This window comes from Alternaria atra, assembly GCF_907166805.1.
Source record: "Alternaria atra isolate CS162 genome assembly, contig: 29, whole genome shotgun sequence".
Lineage (NCBI taxonomy): Eukaryota > Fungi > Ascomycota > Dothideomycetes > Pleosporales > Pleosporaceae > Alternaria > Alternaria atra.
This window is the reverse complement of record NW_025091327.1, coordinates 2,020,488-2,046,425: the sequence shown is the minus strand read 5'-3', so window position 1 is coordinate 2,046,425 and position 25,938 is coordinate 2,020,488. Positions and strand designations below refer to the sequence as shown.

General features: G+C 52.0%; 9 protein-coding genes across 9 annotated transcripts; 3 read left to right on the top strand and 6 right to left on the bottom strand.

Moving 5' to 3' along the window:
• Positions 1-6,606: 6,606 nt before the first annotated feature.
• On the bottom strand, positions 6,607-6,825 carry ALTATR162_LOCUS8998 (uncharacterized protein; the record flags this gene model as incomplete). The annotated part of the gene is made up of 1 exon (XM_043316631.1): positions 6,607-6,825. The coding sequence occupies one exon, from the start codon at positions 6,823-6,825 to the stop codon at positions 6,607-6,609; it is 219 nt and encodes a 72-aa protein (XP_043172566.1).
• A 355-nt stretch (positions 6,826-7,180) lies between these two features.
• On the top strand, positions 7,181-7,560 carry ALTATR162_LOCUS8997 (uncharacterized protein; the record flags this gene model as incomplete). Its single annotated transcript, XM_043316630.1, has 2 exons — positions 7,181-7,348; positions 7,396-7,560. The coding sequence occupies 2 exons, from the start codon at positions 7,181-7,183 to the stop codon at positions 7,558-7,560; spliced, it is 333 nt and encodes a 110-aa protein (XP_043172565.1).
• A 1,386-nt stretch (positions 7,561-8,946) lies between these two features.
• On the bottom strand, positions 8,947-12,646 carry ALTATR162_LOCUS8996 (uncharacterized protein; the record flags this gene model as incomplete). The annotated part of the gene is made up of 4 exons (XM_043316629.1): positions 8,947-9,864; positions 9,912-10,152; positions 10,634-12,082; positions 12,156-12,646. The coding sequence occupies 4 exons, from the start codon at positions 12,644-12,646 to the stop codon at positions 8,947-8,949; spliced, it is 3,099 nt and encodes a 1,032-aa protein (XP_043172564.1).
• Positions 12,647-14,201: 1,555 nt separating this feature from the next.
• On the top strand, positions 14,202-15,941 carry ALTATR162_LOCUS8995 (uncharacterized protein; the record flags this gene model as incomplete). The annotated part of the gene is made up of 3 exons (XM_043316628.1): positions 14,202-14,392; positions 14,449-15,589; positions 15,645-15,941. 3 exons carry the CDS (start codon positions 14,202-14,204, stop codon positions 15,939-15,941), a joined length of 1,629 nt encoding a protein of 542 aa, XP_043172563.1.
• Positions 15,942-16,297: 356 nt separating this feature from the next.
• ALTATR162_LOCUS8994 (uncharacterized protein) lies at positions 16,298-16,816 on the bottom strand (the record flags this gene model as incomplete). The annotated part of the gene is made up of 2 exons (XM_043316627.1): positions 16,298-16,574; positions 16,662-16,816. The coding sequence occupies 2 exons, from the start codon at positions 16,814-16,816 to the stop codon at positions 16,298-16,300; spliced, it is 432 nt and encodes a 143-aa protein (XP_043172562.1).
• An 844-nt stretch (positions 16,817-17,660) lies between these two features.
• Positions 17,661-17,970, bottom strand: ALTATR162_LOCUS8993 (uncharacterized protein; the record flags this gene model as incomplete). Its single annotated transcript, XM_043316626.1, has 2 exons — positions 17,661-17,871; positions 17,921-17,970. The coding sequence occupies 2 exons, from the start codon at positions 17,968-17,970 to the stop codon at positions 17,661-17,663; spliced, it is 261 nt and encodes an 86-aa protein (XP_043172561.1).
• A 466-nt stretch (positions 17,971-18,436) lies between these two features.
• Positions 18,437-19,471, bottom strand: ALTATR162_LOCUS8992 (uncharacterized protein; the record flags this gene model as incomplete). The annotated part of the gene is made up of 3 exons (XM_043316625.1): positions 18,437-18,653; positions 18,708-19,198; positions 19,250-19,471. 3 exons carry the CDS (start codon positions 19,469-19,471, stop codon positions 18,437-18,439), a joined length of 930 nt encoding a protein of 309 aa, XP_043172560.1.
• Positions 19,472-21,597: 2,126 nt separating this feature from the next.
• On the top strand, positions 21,598-22,803 carry ALTATR162_LOCUS8991 (uncharacterized protein; the record flags this gene model as incomplete). Its single annotated transcript, XM_043316624.1, has 2 exons — positions 21,598-21,763; positions 21,812-22,803. 2 exons carry the CDS (start codon positions 21,598-21,600, stop codon positions 22,801-22,803), a joined length of 1,158 nt encoding a protein of 385 aa, XP_043172559.1.
• A 742-nt stretch (positions 22,804-23,545) lies between these two features.
• Positions 23,546-25,744, bottom strand: ALTATR162_LOCUS8990 (uncharacterized protein; the record flags this gene model as incomplete). Its single annotated transcript, XM_043316623.1, has 1 exon — positions 23,546-25,744. The coding sequence occupies one exon, from the start codon at positions 25,742-25,744 to the stop codon at positions 23,546-23,548; it is 2,199 nt and encodes a 732-aa protein (XP_043172558.1).
• Positions 25,745-25,938: the final 194 nt, after the last annotated feature.

The window sequence follows — 25,938 nt, the reverse complement described above, 5'->3', positions numbered from 1 at the left end:
TATTTTAAGCGGTTGACATGTGTCCCATGGGTTAATCGACGCACCGGCTTGCCTCTTCAAGACGAGGTATCAAGGGCAATCCATGTGCTTGATTACCACAGCCATGGCCCGGACACCATTCTCGATCTCGTAGATTACGAAATCATGGCCAAGAGACGAGCACTGTCAGTTATGGTTCTTGGAGTGGACATGATTGACGGTCGGAACGAGGCGGTTAGGTCTGGGAAAGCCGGTTTTGACATGACATAGTCGTACACCAGTGCGGCTGTGTAGCTTCCACGGGACCCGCAGCCAGGGAAGGGTATGACAATCCCGGCCTGTCGTTATTACAACACGAGCTCGGTATCTACCGATGTGCAATAGATGAAGATCATGAAGCAAGGAATCCAAATTTGAATAATTGGTTTGCAAAGGAGAAGTGAGCCCTAGTACGCCTAGCATTGTACACGCGTTCAGTTTGCTTGCGGTAAAGCCTATCACATATATGCATTAAGATTTCAAATAGCGAAACAGGATAGGTGTGGTGAAGCAACTGCATCAATGTTAGTTCCATAGACAGATCAAAAACGTCCAAGTCACGAAACACACGTCATGCCACATCCCACGCGACTTTCCCATATGCAATATGGTACCGACTCATGTCCATTGGGCTGCAACAGGGCTCTCATTACCACCTGGGCACCAATCACACGATTCGCGTTCAGAGTGTCTCAAGCTTGATCTCTGGGGTCGGCCCGTCTAACGTCGGAGCGTTTCCTTAGCTGCACTTCGCAAAAGTTTCCTCCGAATGATCACTGACAGCCGGCGGGGACAGGGTGGACCATGTCGCGGTTCTGGCGCTGGAGGCGTGATGGGACCCTGGGGATCAGGGACGGGTCAGCCTCGTGGAAAAGGCTTGGTCTTCGAGAAGAAGTCGATTGCGCGTTCCTGTCTTGGAGAGGCTATTCAAACGGCGACGGGAATGCTTGGCACGGCGTGATCGATGGACCGTGACCCAGGGGGAGGGTAAGCGTAGTCTCGTGATGTTACTGTCAAAGTGTTCGCTATCATCCGGTGGCCTCTGCACCATCCCTGGTGAAGAGGCATTGCACGATTAGTCGTACGTTGCAGTCGCGTACAACGTTAGTATTGCAAGATTTTGGGACACAGTTTGGTACAGCGCACGCACTGGATTTGAGACTGGTTGTTTGAGCATTAGCATGGTTGAGATTTGCTGTAATTACACCTGGCCTAGCTGCCCAACGTGGTCTACGACGTCCTGACGCTCGACCATGTGGTCCATCGTTTTCAAAAACCCCCCTTATTCCTCTACTCCTCTTGTAACAAGTGGCGACTATACCAACTCACTCATGCCCTCCCATGCAGCGGTATGTTCCACCTCTCACACTCTGTCTATTCTGTCCATGCTTCCTCTCGTCGGCCCGATTCTCACCGCGCTATGTTTCGCACTCCGCTGACTACCAAGACGGAGACTCCGAAGTGATCAGGAACCGATCGCCAGGCTCCTCGACATGGAGCTGCTTTCCCCTCCCTCAGCGCTTGGAGGAACAACGGGTCTCGGCTTACGGGTTAGTCATGGAGAATAGCAATCGTTCGTTCACCCAAGTCGCAGGTGGTCACATCAACTCTTTGCGCTAAGTCTGATGTGTCTGACGCGGATGACTAACGAGGTGTCAATCTCTTATTGGCGGGTAGCGCAGCCGCCCACTCGTATCCGCTTGTTCGTGCGGCACTTGTTTCCCCAAGCGGTGGTAGTTCTACCTCCCCGGATGCTCCCATTCGCTCATGCGTTAGGTGCACAAATTGTTATTGTTTAATCATCTGGGAATGGGAAGGAAGGAACGGCATGCAGCAGTAAGACGCAATGCGTCATGCAGTGTCTATTCTTCTGATGCGTAGCAACATTGGAACGGATGCTCATTTCGCACTCCAATCCTTTTTTGCATACTCCACAGCGATATCGGGGCGGATCCCTATTTTGCAGCTTGTTCCCATTGGTGCGGAGCCCATCTTGACTCGTTGATGAAGCTGACCGGGCAGAAAATGCCTTGGTACGTACGAGTCCGTTGTTGCACCACACTACATGTTGCTTTTGGTGGCTACCGCTGCACGCCATTGCGTCTTGCAGCTCACATCGAACCGGCTTGAATTTCGGGACGTCGTGGCTGGCATGTGCATGCGCACCGTTACACCGGACTTGCGCGCCGTCGCTGCGCAAGGCTGCAAACGTCCAGCGTTGCACCTCAAAGGTCTTGTGATCCCAGCCTTGACAGGTTGCTGTTCTGATCGTGACGACGCTTTTGCTTTTCAGCCTTGCATCGTCAAGAACGCTTGGCCCAATCACAACAAGGATGCCAGAATTGATCTTCACTTGCTCAAAGCGCGATCGCACCAACTGCAGAAGTTGGGAAAAGGATCGAAACCCGAGGGCCTCGGGATCATCATGTCCCAGCCAATAATGTCCACCACGAACGAGTCCTCCCGTGCAGTCGCCACTGTTGCGTCGCAAAAATCATACATGCGAAGCAATCATGGTTCTGCTTGAATGCGAAGATCTACTGCAATCGGTGTGCCACAAGCGCATGTCCGTTCCCAGCAGCCGGACGCGCGGATCGCTTTCTCCCGTTCAGGGTCTTATCGATACTCGCCAGTAAAAGTCTCTGGATCTTTCACCTTCCTAGACGCATGCGCTGAGCCGAATCTTGTCCAAGCGAAGGAGGTGCGGGAACATTGATTTTGGCTGATCGGTGTGTGGTTACACCATATGCCCAAGAGAGCAACTTTGCATTGACTCCTGCGAGGCATGGCTTGATGTGGCGTCGTCTATTCTGTATCCTAATATGCTCGCATGCTCTTGTGTCCAACAAGCAAAGCGACCTCACTTGAGCAGATGTCCTCGGGTCAGTAATGCCACTCCAAGGAAATATTACCTCCAAGTCACTAGGCAGTCTTGCTCTACCTGGAGCAAAGTGCGCCTGCCAAATTTGTATGGTACTACAGGTACTTGATCAAGATGATATTACAACCAGGCCATCAACGAAATCGATCCCGAATATCGAGTATGTACAGTAGCATTTACTTGTCAACGAGGACTTGCATGAAGCAGAGCACCGATTGTCCGATTCTCAATGCCGGTGAGTACACATTCATCAAAATACAACGAATATACGTCGATACTCTGTCTTGTTTTCTAGCATCAGCCTCGAGTTTCCTATCGTACAACCAAGCCAATCGAGTCATGCTGTAGAAGGTCTTGTATTTACTTTTCCCAATGCATGTTGTCATTGTTCTCGTACATTTCATCAATATCATTCCCTCTCCAAAACTCACATCCATGGCAAGAACAGACATGGATCATTCAAGCGTTTTACCCGCCTTATATCCACTTTTTCTTCTATTCCCTTCGATCTCGATTTCCCAACCGACACGCGTGCGCGGGAATAAGAACGGTACACCGCCAAGACCCATCACAGACGTAGCAAAGCTTGGCACTTGTATGAAGGTCGTTGAATCGACGTGCAGATTGCAAGACGCAGACGGAAGTTGCACCAATCGAATCAGTAAATATCTAGCGTCTCGCCATTTACTTTTACTTCGACAACCGACGTTCAGTTCGGCGACTACACTCACTCGCAATCTATACACAACTTGCCACCTATATCTCTCACGGTGACTGCGGTAACAACATTATAGACATCCATTTAGCAGCCCACCTCTGCTTACCGCGGTCCTTTCCCGTTCTGCCGGTACCTGCGTATGCGTTGTTATTTTTTTCGGTTCTCGTAGCCGACTTTTCAAGTCACTTTGCTCTAAGATGAAAACAGAAAACATTTCCAGCCCAGCCGTGGAGAGTCCACTTAAACGTATGTGCCGATACCAAATGCATCGTATGCCGACATTGCCGCATCATCGGCATGGACTTCGTAGCGTTCATGGGCCGTTGATACTGCAGCTGCATGTGTTCAATGTCGTTTAGTAACCGAATGCAAAGCAAGGATGTCCAGACTTTACGTACATGCCTGGCTTTTATCCAGGTAGGCTAGGACTTAATTCGGTCTGAAGATTTCTGAACTGCTGTTGTTGGAGCTCAAGCAAACCGATTGTCTCTGATTGGACATGAGAGATGGGCATGCGATACATCCCTAGTGGCGTCACGAAAGCCGAAACAGTATGTCCTTGTTACTCTGCTCTTGCATCCTACAACGTAAGCTTTAGGTAATGAAAGAAGTTAGATATATATTACATCTGGCATTCGTGACAGCACTAGAACACAGGTCACGCACTTGTGCGAGAAAGCTTCGGGTTTCCAGGTACTGCTGCTAAATACACACAAAGTAGAAGAGCACGATAAATGCCATTCTTAATGTCGGAACCTTGAACGTTCTGTGTGATTACAATATGATAGCAAATCATGCAATAACGTTCATTTCAGATTGCTGTGTTGAATAAAGAGATACTTGCTCTTCTCCAAATTATCCACACAATCTGACCTAGACGACAGACTGCACCAAATATCGGAACAAGCAAACTGTACACAACGAATGAGACCACGACAATGTAATCAGGAACATACAACTTACACTTTGCAACTTTTTCTCTGCTTAAATGCGCAACCTTGAAGTCCAAAGGTAGTCTTCGATTATTTTTTCTGTAGAAGTACACGACGATAAGTAGAGAGTAAGAAGAGGCAAACCTCATCATATTCCAAGGAACACGAACGTTACAACCCGTCCCTCTACGAGTTATGTGAGGGAAACCTGTTTACGATTTACCATTGACTGTAGCGTTATAGCTAAGTTCTTGGGGACTGAAGAGAATCATTGCGTTCTGTGCAATAACTACCCACGACCCCTGATGCTTCCTAACATACTCGACGTGTAGCGTAGTTGCCATAGCTTAGTAGACCAGTTGTTCTAAGCTGGGTGTTGGTGACATGAATAAGCGATGAGTGGGCAGTGCGATATTTATTTATTGATATCACAGCCCTACACGATGTTGTAATACAAAGTGCAAAATAGAAATCGGGCGGCGCGCCGTAGCTAATATATGCGTTATAGTATGTGCTTGTTGCCCAAGACTGCTAAATGTAGAACTTGTAATACTACTTATAATCCATTAAAGACATATGCTATCACTTATGTACCAAGATTTGATAGACATAGAAGTACAAAAAGCAGAGACTAGCCAGCAACAGAAGGCGATAAGCGTTAGCAGTTTACAGCCAGTAGGGACACATGCGGAGTAGGAGGCACCCAAAAAAGCAAGCCAAAGCATCTTTGCTAGGAAGGTAAGGAGTTTGTGCGGTAGTTGAAGGCCAAGGGCCACATAAGGAACTGCGACAGCGTTTGGCATAGCGCCAGGCTTGAGATAATTATCGAATCGCACTATTTAGGCAATCATAACGATGTCCAATCAGTTCTGATTTGAGGGAATTGAGCATGAATTAGAAGGCACACTGTTGCCAGACTTCCGCAACGGCATTAATACATTTCGCCTATCGGAGGTCAAAGTATACAAAGGCTATCTCATCGGGCAACATTAAGTGAGCTTCTCTTCTCTTACAAAAGACATATCTGGTTCGTAGGCTGCTGGAGCTTTCAGTATGGATGGTTATCCGGGGTTCTGCGTAGCAATTTGCGATTTTGAATGTGTCGGCTACAGCACCGTCTGACTGAAGCATTCACGGTTCATACTCCAGTTTTACAGGCACATATGCCGCATAAATTTATTCGAGTGCTATTAATGCTAACTTTCTCCATATCCACCTACACTACGTGCTCGAGAGCCAGAGCCCCGACCGTCAGTCAGTCGGTCACATCTAGTATCGCCACACCTCTTCTCTCAGTCGTCTAGCCGCTTCCTCTGCATCGGCTGTCCTTGTACGTGGCTTACTCAGTTCACTCCTGAGCAGCTTACACTCTTCCTCCTTCCTTTCCAAGGAAAGTGTTAGAAGACCTAACACTTTCCTCCGCTTCAGAATCGTCTCTTCAAACTCCTGTTCCGTCTCTTAGGCAGCCCGCCCCCCTTCACGACGATCTTCTTCAGGCCTTCCACGCCATAACTCTCGAGTACAGAACCCAGGGCCTCGGCTTGCCTTACACTCTTCTTCAAGCCTTCCATGCCGTGCTTCTCCAGTAAGGAAGCTACAGCATTCGCTTGTTTCACCTTCTTCTCAAGGCCTTCCCGGCCACCCGCATTCTTGAGCAAGACAGCCACAGAGTCACCCTGTGCTGCCTTGGCCTCAAGAGCATGATGTCCGCCGTACCGCTCCTACCACCGATACATCTCGTCAAAACCCGAAGCCTTCTCTCTCAGCCCGAGGTAAGTCGTGGCCCTTTCTTTCCGAATCTTACCGGTTTCGGTAGGCTCGGGCAGGCTGCTTCTGTCGATCGTATCGCGAAGGTTTTCGATAACCCTCCGATACTCCTCCGATAGCATATTCGCTTCTCGGATCTCGATTGAGGCAAGCTCGGTCTGGTCTAGGTCTAGTGAGTAACACATCAAGACAAGAAAACCTGTAAAGCTTACCACGATACTCATCACGAACCTCTCTGTCCTTACTCTCGACGGCTTGCTTCACCAACCGGATACTCTGCGTGATCGCCTTCATCCGGGCTCGCCGCACCTGCAGCGGATGATATCTGCCCAATCTTCCAGCTCTTTCTCCCTGGCCTGCAACTCCTGGTTCTCCCGATCATTGAAATCGCCATCCTCCACGAATGGCGTGAGATCGTACTTGGCCTTGGCTATCCAGAGCGCCAGCTCGTAGTCGTGCGTGGTGCACAACCTCTTTGTCGTCACAGCGAGGTGAGTGGGAGTAGCCATGTTGGACGATGGCGGGCGGTGGTGAGGGAATGTAGGAATATTCGAGTGTGAGATGAAGCTGAAGCCTCTAGCGGCACGCTTCGCTCTTCAAGAGAGGAAGTCACGACCAGCACCCAAAGGGAACATGAACTTTGAGCAAAACATATTTCAGACCTACATGGCATATCATGGACAGTTATCAATTACCTGGTATTAATACATTCAACCTCCTGTATATTGTACTGCTGTTGGTGTGGTGAGGTCGCGTGCAATACTGCTTGCCATGTAGTCGCTCCTGCCCCTGCCAGGTACTCACTTGATAAGAATCTTTCCCGTGCGTCTGCTGCAACCTTTTACCACAAACATCCAACTCAGAATGGATGAATCATTCAAAGAACGGCATCGAGAGATCCTGGAGGGGGCCAGGGCTGCTATGGCGCCTGAGCCTAGGGATAAAGCATTATGGGCAGACATCGAAAAGCTCAACAACGATGAACAGGTCCCAGGGGACTGGACCCTGGAAGCAAGGTTGACCATCCAAGCGGTACGTATCCCAAACAATGAAACGTTATGATCTGACATTGGCATCAGGCTCAGGCACGAAGAGCCGCCGTGGCCGCCGCTGTGACCATCGAAGAGACGGTGAACAACTTCAGCAAGCGTGCCAGTATCGAAGGTTCACGCAGCGCACATCAAGCAATATCCTCTGGTGACGGCCTGGGAAGAGAAGCGGAATGCCGGTACATACCTCTTTAGCAAGGCAGTACGGGAGGCAGGAGTGGGATGGTACGGAAAGGAGAGGGACCATGGGTCGCCCTTTGCAGGACGCTGTAAATGGTGAGACAGCTGGTCGAGAATTTGGACGGGGAGCTAGTTCATCTAGCTTCTTGTTGCAGAGTGGAGTTCGCCGTACGACTGGAGGATCGATAGAGCCGAGTGACCTTCTGCACATGCAGAATTCACGTCATGATTGGAGGAATTCTTTGCGACCAACCATGGCGAGTCCAATGAGTATCAGTTCCAGTGTGGAAACATCAGAGCTGATGAAGCACGGTTTTCCGGTGGCTCTGCAGCTAGACGATGAGTGGAAAGGGGTGGTGCCTTCAGACTTGAGGGAAACATTCGAGGATGCGTTGATGGCGCATGTTACCGGGGCGGTCACGCGTCCCTGCGCGGTTGCGATCACGCTGGGGGGGCAAGTTGACATTGGGGTTCCTGCCTCTTCTAGTCCACCTGCGTGCGGGCAAGATGTAGACAGAGAAGGGGCACTGGGTGAACGGTGGCTAATGGGAAGCGACATATCTGGTAGGGTATGGGGCAGGGGAGGATGTGCGGCAATGCTAGCTGATCCGATTGATTGACGGCCGGAGCTCTGGTCCTCGAGCACGTAGTGCCAACAGTTGAGACTGGAAATATGTGAAGTGTGATATAGAGAATGGTACGCATACGAAGATGCTTATCCCCTCCAACTTGTGCCTACAAAGTGCCTTACAAGTACTCGCTGTGTTCTGCATGTGCAAAGTACAACATAAAACACTGCATATACCAGTCTATCCGGGATGCGTGAAGAACAACGTACGAAGTGACCCGTCAGTAATCAAGGCGAAGAAACAGAATTCTGCCCAGTTGTCAAGACAAAGATGAGCGCCTGGTTTGAAGATAAAAAATGTTGATAGAACTCTGCTAGTCGGCTAGGACTGTAAATAGCGACGATGACAACGAAGCGTATGTATCGAGATCCGAGAGGCTAAATCTCGGCTCAGTGAGCCACTACGGCAGACTCACATAGGACGAATCCTTCTCCGTTCCATACATGAAACGTCCCTCCAAAAATATAGGGGCGCTGTGGCAATTGAGAACAATTATTATTGTAACCGTATCCTTCCGACCATGCATAGCGTACACCCAGAGACCAAAAGGGCTCGCCACACGATAGTGTACCAGGAATGTACGTCATCCCGTTCCAGGCAAAATATGTTCCCCGATAGTCGAACGTATCGCGCCTCACTTGAAAACCGGGCGCATGTTTGTAATACTCGGCCCGGGCGACCTGGTCATCGTTCGATATTGCCTTTTGTGCATATGGAGGGAGCTGCTGCACATGTAATATAGCGTCTGAGCGTCTTGGTCTACGGCTTGCTGCTAGTAGGCGTTTTGAGGCACTTGGTAGCCTTCCATCTGCGCTTGCTGAGCCTGGGCGTGCGCCTGTGCTTGCATTTGCGCCATCTCCTGTTGCCGCTGTGGCAGGTCGTTGAACCAGGGATGTTGAAGGGCGTTCACGGCGGATATGCGCATCTCTGGTCGCAGCTGGAGCATGCAATTGAGGAGGCTGAGACCGACCTGGTCGACCTGCGGCAGTATGAGGCGCAGGTCCTGAGTGTGGTATACGGGAAAGTTGTTCTTGTACTCTGGTAGCTGCGAGATACCCGGCCATGACCGCTCCGACGGTGTGCCCATAAGCCTGAAGATCTTCTGAACCTGATCTTCATTGGTAGTTCCTGGAAAGAGTGGCCGCCCAGTGTACATCTCAGCCATGATGCATCCTGCTGACCAAATATCGATGCTTGTGTTATAAGTCCGGCTGCCGAGCAAGACGTCAGGGGCACGGTACCACAGGGTTACGACTTCGTTGGAGAAGGTGTTTACGGGGATACCGAAGGCGCGAGCGAGACCGAAGTCGGCCAACTTGAGCTGGCCGCGGTTGTTGATCAGTAGGTTTTGGGGCTTCAGATCGCGGTGAAGGACGCGGGCCTCGTGGCAGAAAGCGATTCCCTTGAGCAGCTGGTACATGAAGGACTTGATGGTGACAGGATCCAAAGCACCGCGGTCGCCCCGCGAATCCATGTATCTCTTGAGATCCTTGTCCATGAATTCGAAGACCAGCATAAGCTTGTTCTCAGTATGTATGACATCGTGTAGCAGGACAATATTCTCGTGGCGCAATTCCTTCATAAGGGAAATCTCGCGGATAGCCGTCGAGGGCGTGCCTTCCTCCGAGTCAAGGTGTATCTCTTTGAGGGCTACAAGTTCGCCCGTCTGGCGGTTGCGGCCTTTGAACACCTGGGCGGGTTAGTAGGCAATAGGCAAAATGCATCGTGGCTGCTTACAGTAGCATAGGTTCCCTCGCCAAGCTTCTCCAGCTGCTGGAAGGAGCTGGGGTGTCTTCTGTTGTCCATGGTAGGCACGATGGGCACGGTATGGCCGTCGCCGAGGTTGCGGACGCTGATGGACGAGTCGGTGCGCTGCGGGGCTACAAGAGTGCCGGCGTGGACTGGCTTGAGACTGCCCGGGGGCGCTCGCGAAGTAAACTTGGGGTCCCAGAGGATGGCCGAGGCGGTCGTGAGTTGGCTAGCAATGCGCAGAGGTGAGGGCGGGCGGGATTTGTCGGGGGCTGGGGCTGGTGACGCCGTTTTGGTGACGTGTAGAGACGAGTGAGCGAGGGTTGATGATTAAATAAGGGTCCAGTCGCGATGGTAGCGAAGGTAATGGATCTTCGTCGGCGCTTGTGTGGAGTCAAAGGTTGCACGAGTCGACGAGTGGGATGTGAGTGGATTTGGTGGGGCGCCACCGCAGCCGCCTGACTTCGCGCTACAGCCTACCATTCACCCATCAAGCCTTCTATCCTCATCAATCAACTTGGTCATTCATTAAACTAGCTGCTATTTATGAATTCAATAGTCTACCATAGGGCCCTCGAGTCTTTCTATTGCATGCTATATCGTTAAGCCCAGGGCGCTTTAACAACCTACTTCGTTCAACATGCCATGAATCATACTACCATTCCTCCATCTCACATCACTGCTACGCCTCGATCATGCTCTTCACCCACCTAGGCACAGCCGGTCTCTTCTCCCAGCCCTCCTTCCAACTCTCCCTCCACCCCTCCTTGCTAGCCGGCATAGCAAACACAGCCGTAACGAACCACGTCGTCTCCCCCTTCTTGACATCTTTTTGCACAACCGGCAGCACAGTCCTGCTCTCAACAAGATTGCTATTCGCATCAGCTAAGATAACACTGCCCTGTCGCTCACTCTGGTAGATATCTGTGATACCTACTGCGCCTGTACGCGGCGAGGCTGCGAAAGCGGATGTGGAATCTGAAGCACCACCCTCGGGGATTGAAGTATCTAGTGTCCGCAGCGTGCCGTTCCATTCAGTAAGGAGGCGACCGTCGGACTCGCGTGCGCCGTAGACGGCCCAGGCGCCCTCTGCGCTCTTGATGTCGCGGCCGGAGGTAACACGGTGAACGCGTAGATGCCAATTTGGTGTGTCTTCCGCGGGTGGGATCAGATATGTTGTTATCTCCACATCACTCCATGGCTTCATGCTTGATACCAATACAGGTACGCCATCGCGATCCTCAATCTGCGAGTCGCCATTCAGCGCTCTCCGCATCTTCCACAACTCGCCCCCATCGTCGGAGAAAGCGATTTGCGACTCTGGTACGAATTGCTCAAGCTCCTGGTAGCCGGTCGAGACAGAGTATGCAAAGGCGGCGCTGTAGGCGAATTTTCCGTACTTGGCGTTGCTGTTCTTGATAGCGTAATGGCAGGACTGACCGCTTGAAAGGAGGAAGCTGTGGCCGCCGGACCGGCAGACAATCTGTCGCGGATGAGGGAGGGAGCGTACAACGCGCGTGTTGGCGAAAGGATGCGGTTCTTCTTTGGCAGACCAGAAAGGGTGCGATTCAGGGACTGCGAGACAGGCAAAGGCGAGCATGCACCAGTATGGACTTTGTGGCGAGTTGTAGTTCTCGGCCAGGTAATAGTTGGGATATGAGTAGCCCACTGTGAGCATGCCATTGGACTGGAAGATGTCGTGTTGTGTTGTCCACCAACGTAAATTACGCAGCCAGATTCCTTTTACTACGCCCCAGGAGAGTGGTTCGGGAAGTTCGAGATCGGCGTAGGCGACGGCGCCCCAGAAGGCGACCATGGCCCAGCGATACGTCAATGAGCGACCAAAGGTGATGGCGCGACCTTCGGGGTCGAAGTAGTGTACAAAATCAAGCGCGTACATGCGTGCGCGCTTTTTGTACTCTTCAGCTTGCTCTGGGTCAATGTCTGCGGCTAGTTTGGAGTAGAGGAGTTGGAGGTATTGGATCGCAAAGGAGCCAGAGTAGTAGTCCATCTGGCGGTATGTGTCAGGTCCGTCGTTGGACCAGCCATCACCACGGTAGTACGTGTTCAGCTGTTTGATGTCCTTTTCCAGTTGCTCTTTCGACCATTTGGCCCCATTCCTCTCGAGTCCCAGGTTGGCGAAAACGCGGAACCAAAGCCTGTCGGAATCTTAATATCGGATCTCACAACACAAGAAAAGGGGAACTCGAAGAAACAAAATGGCCATCATACCAGTTTGTATCCGGCATCTTCTTGTCGTTCATACTCCCTAACCACGTCTCTACATTCTTCTTCTGCTTGTCCGTCAATGGATCCCAAAACTCTTTGTTCGCAACAGCAAGTGTGAATCCAATCGGACACGCCTCCACCATTCTCTGATCCGTATCCTCCATGTATCCCCAAAACTCTGGGCTCTCAGGATCCGTACCAGAGATGAGGCCTTGAACGAATTTATCGGTTTCCGCATACTTGCTGCCACCAGCTAATAGTGGTGCAAGACCCCATAATGGGCGTGCGAAGCCCTCGACTTGGGCGCCTGTCTCATCAAAACGTGTACCCGTGCTGCCTACCTTGATCAAAGCATTTTCTGGGGAGAAGCCAGGAATGAGGGGATCGAGCAGTGAACCCACAGCTGCAACGACATCGTCACGCGTCTTGAGCGGATTCGTGGAGAAAGGATGGAGATTGAAAGCCCGATTGGCGTGTGCTGTCGTGGCTGTCATGCCTCCGGTTTCCGGTCCCTAACGGTGTTTGCTTCTGCAAGTGGCTGACCACAATACGATACGCCTGTCTCTGGCTGGACCGACTGACGGTAAATATGCAATGCAAACTTCCGTGTCCGCTATCTCCGCTGCGCGGGCGATTATGTTCAGTTTCCTTGGCGATGACTTTGTTCAGAAATAATCTTGACGTGAGCTGCTGATGGATTGGTATTGGTGGTGTTAAGCGCAGCCGAAATGCCCAGGAGCCCAGAACTCCAAGACGGAAGCAACCTGTACAAGCTGCGGATTCGGGCGTGATGAGGCGAAAAGGCTTGATTCCGGTATCGATTTTCGCCGTAGTCGTTTACACGAGACAAGGTTTTCTCTTTGACAATCTTGAGGCTCTTCGTTCGTGGGACTTTCGAGTCTTAAGTGGTGACTGCAGGTATCTGGTGTCGCGACTTCGACCGAGGTTCGCGACACCAAACACCGAACCCTCTCTTTTGCCTGAAAACCTACAAAGTACCCATCACCCCACGACCATAATTGACAACTCGTGGACGTCTATTTTGCCTACATGAACCCGTCTCCTCTCCACAGCATCCACAATCCTTTGCAATCGACCCATCACGCGTCGGCACGACCGTGGGGCATCCATGACCCCGACTCTCTCGCAGGTCTAATACGCGGATAAATGGCCACAACAACCGTAGCGCCTGTCATCAGCGGGGGTCAGATATACTACCAAACCAAACACGGAAAGGCTGGCCGTTGCTCGATTCTCCCCAGCACTCGAGAGTGGGGACACCCCAGACTGGCCTACCGGCCTGGGGACCTATTTCTTGGCAAGCCTTGTATCATTGAAGTTGCAACGCCACGCTTCCTCGCAACTGGACGGAAAAAGGCGCGGACTTGGCGGTTCCAAGACGGTCTTTCACTGACTCCACAAATCCCACCACGAGGTTTCCGCCGGGCCAAGACAATGTCAACACCATGCTCTCTTTGAGAAGGTGCGGCGCTGGTCTTGCACCAACTCTATTGGCTGGAGTCACTAGAATTCGTTCATCTGACGATCTAGCTACCCGGTCTGGGGGAAGTCGGTTGGCTCTAGCGGCAGCTGTGAGAGCTGTCTGTGGAGGATTCGGAACGTGGAGTCTGGGGTCTAGTCTGGGAGATCATGATAGCTCGAGGCAGGATGGCAAAGACCGCGGCGTTGGACCAGGCAGTTACCCCGTCTTGAGCAAGGAGCTAGTGCTGCGAAGATAGCGGGATAGCGCATGGGCCGCAGTACTGTCCTGTTTATATAGATGAGCCATGCACATCCCACTGGGGTTTTGAACATCAACCTGCGGAGACATCTCTCTTCTCACTCATTCCCTTCGAGCTCCATCTGGTGTCGTACACCAGCGTCTGGTCCAGGGTCAGTTTGAGGTTTAGCAGTCGCCCACCGACAAGGTATGTATTCGGTCCTTGTGTTTCACAACAGCTCTTCCATGCGTCATACATGCATGCTAACGATAAGATAGATCTATAATAGCCACCCGATACAGTAGAACGTTATCAACTATCCGCCGTCATGTCGTCTCCATCCGCCGGTGCGAAGTTCATTCGCATGATCGTCAAGAACGACTCCATCAAGACCGATCCTCATGAGATTTACGGATGGCGTGCCTTCGCCATGGCTGGCTCAGCCTGCTTCGGTGGCATGTTGTTCGGTTTCGATATCGGAACCATTGGTGGTGTGCTCGAACTGAAGGAGTTCCAAGAGTATGTGCTTCCTCTCTGCACTTGATTCGTTTTCACGACACTGACATGAAATCTAGCAAGTACAAAATTACCAACCTTGACAAGGTCGGCAAGGCCAACTTGAACGCCAACATCGCCTCGACCCTGCAAGCTGGATGTTTCGCTGGTTGCTTCGTCGCCTCGTGGTTTGCCGATCGCTGGGGTCGTAAGATGGCACTTCAAGTCGCCGGTCTCGTGACCATTGTCGGTTGCATTATCCAAGCCGTTGCCATGGGTTCTCTCGAGGCCATGTATGTCGGTCGCTTCATTGCTGGTCTTGGTGTCGGAGGCGCCTCCATGGTTGTCCCTCTTTACATTTCTGAGAACGCTCCCCGTGGTATCCGTGGTGGTCTCACCGGTCTTTACCAACTCTTCATTGCCACTGGAACCTGTCTCGCCTTCTGGGTCAACTACGGATCCCTCATGCATCTCTCCGGTGGCGCTCAAGTTTACATTGTTCCTCTCGCTCTCCAAGCTCTTCCCGCCGTTCTCCTTGTCGGCTGCATGGCCCTGAACAAGGAGTCGCCCCGCTTCCTCGCCAAGCAAGACAAGTGGGAGGAGGCCACCGCAGTCCTTGCCCGCATGCGAAACTTGCCCTCGTCTCACACCTATGTCCAGGACGAGATCAAGGATATCGCCGATCAGCTTGAGCACGAGCGTATGCTCGTTGCCGGTGCCAGCGTCAAGGATCTTCTCAAGGAGATGTTCACCATCCCCGGTAACCGAAAGCGTGCTCTGATCTCCATTGGACTCATGATCTGCCAACAAATGACCGGAACCAACGCCATCAACTACTACGCGCCACAAATTTTCGCTGCTCTTGGTCTCAAGGGTAACTCGGTCAAGCTATTCGCTACCGGTATCTACGGTATCGTCAAGATGGTTGGATGTTTCGCCTTCTTGATCTTTGCTGCCGATTCCCTTGGTCGTCGTCGTTCGCTCCTCTGGACCTCGATCGCGCAGGGACTGGCCATGTTCTACATCGGTATCTACATGCGCGTCGACCCACCCATCCCCAACCAGCCCGTACCCCCTGCCGGATACTTTGCCCTGGTCTGCGTCTTCCTCTTCGCCCTCTTCTTCCAGTTCGGTTGGGGACCAGTGTGCTGGATCTACGTGTCTGAAATTCCCGCAGCACGTCTCCGCTCCTTGAACGTAGCCATTGCCGCTGCTACCCAGGTAAGTTCACACTGTACGGAAATACATGTGAGACATAAGACTGACTTTATACTAGTGGCTCTTCAACTTCGTCGTCGCTCGCGCTACCCCCAACATGATGGCTACTATGGGCAAGGGCGGTTACGGAACTTTCTTCACCTACGGCTCCTTCTGCTTTGCCATGTTCATCTTTGTCTGGTTCCTCATTCCCGAGACCAAGGGATTGTCGCTCGAGAAGATGGACGACCTTTTCGGTATCACCGAGCTTGTCAAGAACCTCGAGGCTGACCGCGAGAACCATGCCCATGGCACCGATCTTGACATGGACGGCAAGAACACCACTGTTGTCCGTGAGGAGAAGGTTGGTCACTAGACGACCATGTGCGAGAATTGTTGTTTGCCAGTTGTTACTGGTTGAGGTTAGGCTGTCGCTACTTAGCATTAGCATGATATTTTAATGAAGTCACAGGCTTCGTGCCACTCTTTGCACAGACCCTTTTTCATGTCCGCACATGGTGATGCGGAGGATATGTGACATATGAGAGAGTAGTCGCCAAAGCAGCGAGCAGGAAATTTGATTCATGATGTGTTGTGTACTCATTTCCGCGATAACCGTACAGTCTGGATGAAGCTCAATTCAACCTTGATATGTGACAAAAAAAACCCCCCGCCAACGCCATATGCATGAATGAACAAAGTCAGCAACGTGGCTTTGGCCGCGTGCAAAGCTCAAGCGTCCTTGACAGGAGCTTCCTCAGCGTCCAAAATGCCCTTCTTTACAAGCTCTTCCGGGCTTGGCCTGCTCTGCAGCCCCTTCTCCAGACTATCCGCCCTCATGTGCATGTCGAGTTCCTTCTGGTGTCCCTGCAGAGCAGGCGCAGCGTTGGAGGCGGGGAGAATGTTGCGGTCAATCAATTCGGCGCGTTCGGGGCGCGAGTTGAGGCCCTTCTTGAGGTTATCGGTTGCACGTTGACGCTCTAGTTCGAGGGCCTTGGCTTGAAGAGCACTACCGTGGATTCGTCGTTAGTGAGGCTGCTGTAAAGGAAGGAGCTCCCCTCCCCAATGGAGCTTCTCAAGAGCTTCAGAAACATACGGAGCGGTTGTAGTGTCTAGCAGAATATGCCTGTTCTTCAGATCCTGGGGTTCCGGGCGATGCTGCAGGTGCTTCTCCAGACTGTTGCGCCTGTCTAGGGAGCGAACGGGAGAGATGGGCGTCTCGTCGACAATGTCAGCGTTCTCGGATGTCATATTGGCAATTGTGGTTAGTCGCTTCAAGAGAGATTGAGTAGTAAGTAAGTAAGTAAGTAGGTAAGTGATGTTGGTGGCAGGTGATCAAAGGGGCTGCTACGGGTACTTAAGGGGAATCTCAATGTGAGACGAGAGGGGAGAGGTGCCTTCCAAGGTTGCTTTGTTGCACCGCGGCTTGGTTGCGGGGCAGCCGCCTACTGCATCCCTGCAGCGATATGGCCAGGGTCAGGCGCGTGCCGTCACCGCGTCACCCTACGTCGCATGAGCAAAAAGACGCACCCCCCCAAGGCGGCAAGACATGATCGTGCGATTCTTGGTCGCTGTCATGCTGCCTTGATTTTGCGTCAGCCGGAATGGTACCTGACCAGTATCGAGTCCATGCGCGAGACGATGAGCACATGCCGCATGTTCAATTCCTGGCGACACTTCCTTGACACGGCGCCGAAGGTTGCGATGTGAGGCGGCTTGGGCATCTGTAGTCGATCTTCTGGAAGAATGCCCAAGTACCTGAACTAGCAGTCACCACCGTACTAGTAACATTCTCATGTAGACTTCGCATTTTTCTGGATAGACTCTTAGCGTACATTACCATGTATACCTTCCGCGGTGTGGTACAGCTGGAGTACAACTCGTAGAGAACGAGCTTGTTCGTATTCATTGCATTGAATACTACGCTAACCAAGCTACCTATCGCCCAGCTCTAATTTGTTTTCATCCCACCCGTGGTATCTTCAAATCGTCTCGCAGGCGGTAACGGTCTCAGTCGCAGTACCTTGAACTGTAGTAGCGACCCGACAACCCTACCATAGTCACCATAGTTAGCTTTCTCGTTTCACTCTCCCATCTATATTCTGAGAGAAACACTCACAAGCCCTACGCCCAAGACCTTCGTTTTAAGCGTGCACCCGCCACAGTCTGTATATGCCGTCGAAGTAGTCGTGGTTTCGTAGAAGGTACAGTTGGTCTGGCGCGGAGGCGATTTGAAAACGTTAACTACGCAGTCTGCAGATGGTGTGGGGGTGGGAGATGGCGAGCTAGGGCTGGTCGAGAATGCGCTGGCAGTGTGTTAGAATGTAGACAACGGCACAGTTAAGGATGTCGTACGGTTGCACAAGAAGCGCCGCGAGCACAACCGTAAGTAGTGACGAGAACATGGTAGATACTGAGTGCCGCATCAATGGGCAATCAAACTTGACTACAGCACTGAAGCCAAGACCAGTGAACTATATAGAGGTACTCGGGTGAGGGAGACTGACGACTAATGCGGGAGACACGGATCACTATTTCCACGTGGTGGCACATTAGATTGAGTGGCTCGGCGGTAAGCCGGTACGCGGTCCGTGAGAAGAGTACGAGATCAATATCATTATCGCATTAACTATGAAACGTCCATATCATAGGCGTCCAATCCCGTAACTATTGACAAGCCTCCAACTCCATCCATGAAAAGCTAGATCATTGAGAAGAGATACTGCCTAACAGGACAGTAAAAAAACAGAATGCCGCGTAAGCTTTTTCCTTGCTGTCACCGGTTCCGGTCCTTCTATAGTAAAGGCGAACCACATTTGTCGAAGCATTCTATACTAGAAGTGATACAGTAGTCGTGTTGACGAAGTGCATTTAAGCACCATCGTCCTCACCAATACGGATAGCACCCTCGCGGCTGAGGCCGTTGGCCCAGAAGCCGTTGAGCTCAACATCGCTCTCGCGCATGTTAGCGTGGGCAACAAGGAGCCAGGCACCGAAGACAGCCTTGGCGAGGACATCGAGAATAGCGTAGGAGATGATCTCAGCATCGACGCTAGCCTTGCGCGCACCGTCGGCAACACCCCAGACACTAGGAAGGCATTAGTAACACGAAAAGAACGAGTATACTGATTGGCAAACTTACATGGGGTAGGCAGTCCAGAGGATGGCAGTGTAGGCAGCGATGGAAACGAAGAAAGTGCGGAGCTTGTCACCCTTGGCGCGGGCGTTGGCACCACCGTTAAGGCCAAGGTGCCAGAAGATGAAGATGAAGGCAATGCAAGCAATGGTGTACCATCCCCACTTCTGAGGAGTGTCCTCAGTGCCGAAAGCAGCGAAGAGACCAGTCAAGACCATGATCAAGTCGGCAACGATCATCATGAACATGTGTCCACCGGACATGCCAGCAAGGAGACCAAGATCGAGGAGCAGGAGAGGCGTGGTGATGCTCCAGTCGACGTAACGGGCCCAGTAGACCTGGCGGTAGGTGGTGGTGTAGGTGTCGGGAACGTGGTCATGCTGCTCGCGCTCGACGATCTTGTTCAGGGAAACACCGTGTCCAGTGGCCATGGCGAAGTAGGAGAGGGCCGCGGTGAGAGTGATGATGGTGGTGATGACATGGTAGAGGCGCTTGTTCTAGGATGTGTTAGACAAACTATCCCGACTCACTCAGTATGGGGTACTTACCAATGGGACCTTCCACGACATAACAGTGAATCCAGCAGAGGCGATCAGCATGAGAGCAAAGACGACCCAGAGGGTCTTCTGTCCAGCATCGCCGGCAACCTCGTAGACGGGCTCGCTGCCGGGAATGACAGTGGGAACGGGGGCAACCGAAGGCAGAGATGAAGCTGTTGCTGTTGGCAGCGGGAACAGCTCCGACGTCTTCTTCAAGACTTCCTCAATCATGATGGCGGTTTTGATGTTGTGATGAAACTCCGGAACCTTGACAGCAGCTGTATGTGCTGACGAGTGATCGAGGGGAGAGTTGACAGTGAGATAGAGGAATAGAGTGAGACAAGGCGGAGTTATAAGGAGGAGAAGCTAGGCATCTATGCGGTCACCTGTTGGAGTTGCGGCAGGAGCTATACGAAACAGGAATCGAGACGTCATAGCCCCTCACGGCATGCGCTATTGATTGGCTCCCGCCACGCTCTGCGTAAGAAGCAAGGATGCACGAACATCGACTCGCGCCTAACAGCTTCAAAACAAAGGCCTGGACTCTCTGCGCGAATACACTGGTTGATGTACTGGAGCTGTCACCTCCGCCGTCAATGCTTTCCATCGCATCTGTGGTCGCAGCATTGGAGTGACATTGTCGAGTGGGGCTGTCTGCTATGCAAAAGAGTACCTTGGTACATCATCGATGCTCCATCGCGCCAAGTCGTCCAGGATGTTCCCCACAGCAACAAAGCAGTGTGAGTGCACGCCCTCGGTTGCTCGCCTCTAGCCTCACAAACAGGTTTCAGTACCACCGATTGTATTAACTTTTCGATCCCCATCCTCCGTGCGCCGATACTCATTTCCGTATTGCATGTCTCGATCGCCTGGAGTGTATCGAGTTGCTGACATCGCCATGGCCATCGAATCCAATTGTATATGCGACGCGACCCCGCCCCGTCGCGCATTGGCGGGCCTGATACATCTCACACCAGTCCACAGCCCCTCACCATGGTGTCATGTGAACCAACCATTCAGAGCTCCTGGAGAGTCGAAGCGGGCCGACGTATATACGTTTTAGTATTATAGCGAACATCCTGGCCTCTTTACTGTCTGCAGACGTGCATCTACATTTCTGTCTTTGTCGACGATGCCTGGTGTATATCGCCGGATCACGCGGCAGCGCGTGAGGAGAATGCGGAGACTGCGTCCATCACCACATCAGCTGCTTCCGACAGAACCTAAATGCAGTTACAACGAGCATTGCGACATGCGCGGATCCAGCATCTTACTTAACCAGGCAATTCGCCAAGTATCGAGACAGCCTCACCATCTCAACAAAAGGAGCTCACTACTTTCTGACCAAAGTATGCCGTAGCTCATCTTCTTACTTTCACCCCTGCATCCATAGGCATGCATCGTTGCATATTGACTTCGTAGGAGTTTGGGTTGTACTTCGGGTGCGGGTATACTTGCGACGTTGCTTTGTCGCTCTCCTTTAGGAACGCGTTCAGTTTACTTCGTCGGTTCGTCGGGAAGCGCCTGGTGGGTATCGCATCGTACAAAGGAGCGCGAATACTGTCAAATATTTCTTCCCTCTGAAATGGGGTCAGGTCGACTTCTATTCGTATCTTTGCGGTGCCGGCCCATACTTGTCTCGGTGGAGGTACCCAATGCGGATGCAGAAGTTTGAAATGGACGTAAATGTCCCTCCGATGTGGGATTGTTGAAGTTTTCGCTCCAGTAAGTCAAATCGCGACTAGCATTGCGGCTGACTAAGGTGGCAGTTGCAGAACGCTCGTTCGCCGCATACTAACAACTTCATCGTCGCACATGCCGCATCCCAACACCATGGTTGACAATAATCCCACGTTCTTTTCGCATTCTAATTGCACTTCAAACATGTCCCCCACGAATGACAGCCACACTCGACGCCATAGGCCCTGCTATTCGATGCACCAGTGAGATATTCTATCTTAGCGCACCATCACGGTACTCCAAGTAAAGCTCTTTTGGCATATGGCCCGTCTTCACATCTTCCTGCCAACGCCGTGCCCCGTCGATTTCTACGAGACCCGTCAAGCATTCTCTTCTATCCATCAGGGTGCTTAATTGTCCTAAAAGATCCATTATATAGTGCTTGTTGTTACCCAAGACTGCACAAGACACGAACCGCTGAGCCGGAACCAAGCTTCTCTGCATACCCAAGAAAGCTTACCGGGTTCTGCTTCTCTACTGGACCATTACCAGACATTAGGGTCCACACCAACCAGAGATCAACCATATCAAAGTTCTTTTTGATCAAAAATACTTTTTAGCGAATACTCTGCATCTTCACCCTTTCCCCATCTACGGCAAGCTCTTACTATACCAACATGGCTTCCACCGCCCTCCAGATTGCGCGCCTTGTGCTCCGTCAAGATCAAGGTGCAGAGACACAGCCCGATGAGGTTATCACTTGCGGCAGCGACAACGAGTACGATGGCCGCATGGGTACCCGCATCTCGTCCATTTTTGTCATTATGGTGGCATCTAGCTTCGGTACGTGCAACAAAGCTATCTTGATCTTCGCGCACTAATACCATACAGGTGCAATGTTCCCTGTTCTGGCAAGACGTACACGCCACAAGTTAGTACCCAACTGGGTCTTCTTCGCTGCAAAGTACTTCGGTTCGGGTGTGATCATCACCACCGCATTCATTCATCTTCTCGCTCCCGCGAACGAAGCACTGGGTAATGAGTGTTTGACTGGTGTCATCGCCGCATACCCCTGGCCCGAAGGCATTGCCCTTATGACTCTCTTCCTCATGTTCTTCCTTGAGCTCATGACTATGCGTTATGCCAAGTTTGGCAGTGATCATGACCATGACCACAGCCACGCACCTGCAGGGACCCCACCAGTGGCGCACGCCGACGACTTCAGCAGCTACGAGAACAACCTGAAGGAGAAAAAGGCAGGCGACCTTGAGGGAAACGCTGGCAATCCCAACTTGCGCGGTGAAGACCATCTCGGCCATCAGCGCGACCACGTCGACCACGAAGCTGAGATCAAGTCCGACATGACCCCTCGTGCCCTTGTGCCTGAAGGCTACGCCTCCCAGCTGACTGCCGTCTTCATCCTCGAATTCGGTGTCATCTTCCACTCCATTTTCATCGGCCTCACACTTGCCGTGTCTGGCGAAGAATTCATCACACTCTATATTGTCCTGGTATTCCATCAGATGTTCGAGGGCCTTGGTCTTGGAACACGTCTTGCTGAAGTTCCCTGGCCAGCATCCAAGCGTTGGACCCCATACCTCCTCGGTCTGGCGTACGGTCTTTCCACCCCTATCGCTATTGCTATCGGTCTAGGTGTCCGACAGTCATTTGCCCCCGAGTCACGCACTACATTGCTCACCAACGGTGTCTTCGACTCCATCAGTGCTGGTATCCTCATCTACACTGGTCTTGTTGAGCTCATGGCCCACGAGTTCATGTTCAGCCCTTACATGCAAAAGGGACCTGTTAGCAGGACACTCAAGGCCTTCGGTCTAATGGTCCTTGGTGCTGGTCTGATGGCGCTGCTAGGTTACTGGGCTTAGACCATGTTTCACTTCTAGAGGTTCATCGTTTCTTTATTTATGACTTGCTTGCGTTTGCTTTTTCGGATACCCGTAGATCGAGGTCGCTTCTGTTGTCGCTTTTCTATTTGAATAGACAAATATATGATAGACATTGCAATAGACGAATATGTTCAGACGGAATCAAAATATCCATTATTTCAATACCTCACTCGACCTTGTCTTACATTTTACGCTTGGTCTCGTGCACGTCAGCTTGTCCAGCAAGTCGCCCGAAAGGTTATCGGCGAAACATTGTAGGATCTCAATGACTATCAAGTGGTAAAGTAATGTATGTATTGGCTATGTATGTGTTCGTATATAAACGACCAAGATGGTGGGGGTATCATAAAACTGACTGACTGCACACACACACACACACACACACACACACAAGCCCGATACGCGACCCAATCTTGTCCAAGACTGTTCAAGGCCGTAGATTCAGACATTATCGAGTGAACGAGAGTGTAAATTGCGGCCGTAAAAGAGCAAAACAAAAGAAATCGTCGTTGGGACGTCGAAATCGCATTCGACGTATAGTGCCGTTGTGCGCCAGAAGGTGAAAAGGCAGACCGACAAAGTCATCCTTTATAAAAAACGCCAATTCCCATGCTGCAAACAAAAGTTGGGTATGTAAGTTGGATATGTAAGTTGGATATGTAAGTTGGATATGTAAGTTGGGTATGTGCAAACTGGACGAAGAGAAATTGTAGGGTTGTGGTTATGATGCTTCCAGGGCGTCGATGGACGCATGGAGATATCTGATCCGCTCTTCGAATGGCGAACCGAGCGGGCTGAGGGTCTCGTGCTTCTTCAGGTCTGACTCGCGTGTCGTTGCGTACGAAATCCATTGACCTGGTAGTTTTGGACGAAACTCCTTCACAGTGCTTTTAGTGGGGCCATCATCCGTCGGAGATGCTGCCCGAGAGTGGTCGCTGTCTCCTTCCATATGTTCGAGTCCTTCGAGGTCTATGCCGCTGTCTCGATCGATGATCCGGCTTTGTTGTGGGAAGAATGGCGAGTCCAGAGCGTCTATGGCGTTGTGTATTGGACTCCAAGGGCTAAGAAGCCCCCTAGATTCCCGCTTTTCGTTGACGTCGTTGTCGTCGTCTTCCGGAACGAGTACGCGGCCACCTACTTTGACATCGCTGACGTGTACCTTGTACTCCAAGGCCTTCTGACCATCTTTGATCAGTTGCTCTGTCCATCCAAGACATTTCTTAAGACTCTGGTTCATCTTCTGACTGTCGTTCAGCATTTCGCGATGTTTTGACAGATCTAGCTGGAGACGCTTCTCGTCTCGTGAACGGTGTGTTTCGTCCCGCTCCAGCTGAGCGCTTGGACTCAGAGCGCTGTCGTCGAAAGAAGAGTCGCTGCTTTCCGGGTCGTCTTCCTCTTCCTCTTCAGGTGTTTCTTCTTCTTCCGCCTCGGACATGTCAGACAGGTCTCCTATGTTGCCAACGCCAATGGCAGAGGTTTCAGGAGCCGAGCCATCCGTATCAGCAGAGAAAACTCCAGCTCGGCTCATGCGACGGAAGCGTCTTAGCTCGGCCTTTTGCTTTCGGACCTCCTTTTCCAGTGACCGGTTGATAGCAAGAAGCGAAGAGTTGCTGATTTCGAGGTCAAGCACTTTACGCTCCCTTCGTGCGTTGGCAGCAAGCTCGTTCATCATCTCGAGTGCACTCTTGCCTTCGCTGTTTCTCGATGGACTTCCTGATACCGGAGACCCAATAGGGGAGAAGGCAGTCAAGCGCGGAGAGGGGGTAGCTGCTGCATCGCCAGAAGCGCGGTTTTCAGTATGCAGCGGGCTTGGTGCCATGGCAGATGGTTCATTAGTCGGTGCCTTCTTCAAGCTAGTCACAGAGTCAATGGATGACAGACTGGAGCTTTTGACATGCCCTCGCTTTATAGTAGAAGCAACGCTAGATCTCCGTCTGGTACGATCAGACACATCCGGCGTGTTTGGTCCAGCCAAGATGGCCAAAGCCGAGTTTCCAGAACTGCCTCTACTAAGAGCTGGTCGGACCTGAGAGGCTCCTTTGCGATATGACAGATGCGCGAAGTCTTTCGTAGGCGATGGCGGGCGTAGCGACAGTAGGTTTTCAGGAGGCGGGAGCAGATCTGGCGCCATCGGAATAGACGGTGGGGTGAGGATTGGTTGGCGGTTCTTTGTCTCGGAAAGCGAATCTGCGTGGAAGAACTTGCTCTCCGGCTGGGTCCTCCCCAAGGATGACAGTGGAGGCGATGGTACGTTGTGTTTTGAAGGGGTATCGTCTTGTCTGCCGTCGGCGTAGAAGAAGGTAGGCGTTTTCTTTAGGGGTGCCAGTACCGGTGCCGGTGCCGGTGCCGGTGCTGGTTGCTCATGCGGGCGAGCGTCATTGGCATGGAAGAACAGGGGTGAAGCGTCTTTCTTGGAGCCTGTCTCGGACGGGGCGTGATTGTATATGGCGAGGGATGGCCTCGGGGTTGGCGTGACATGGCTGCTGCTCGGTCCTGGTGTACTGCGCGGTCGTACTCCCACTAAAGAGCCGCTCTTCCCAACGGCACTGTGTCCACTATGAAAGTCTACAGTGGAACCTGGTCGCGAGCTGCTCGGTGTAGCAGAGGGAGTGGCGCTGGGCGTCGATGAAGCGCTGTCTACACCCACCCGGGACTTCCTTGAAGAGGAGCGAGGAGTCACATTGCTGCTCAGGAACGCCTTGACAGGCGTTACGTCGTTATGCGACGAAGCAACCGACTTGGCAGGAGTGGCTCCATTGCTGGTGCGTGTTGTGCGGGTACTCGACGAGCTAACGGTGGAGGAAGCGGTGGGCGCAACAGCAAGTCGAGGGGTCAAGGGCGTCTTCGCAGCAGTTCGGTTACTAGCGAGCGTTGGCTTCAATGGCCGTGGGTTATTTCGGTCGGTTCGTTCGATGGGCATCCTCTAGTGAGTGGTGCAGCTATAGTTTGGGTGTTATGCTGCGTATGCGGAGGGAGATCATGGCCTTCCAGGGAGGCAATGGGTAGTTGCTCGGGGGGTAATGGCGGTGTTGATGGTGGTATGTTGACGGCCGCTAGTAGCGTGTCGGGTGTCTGCAGGGTCGAAACAGCAGCGAGCTCTACGTGTATTGCCCC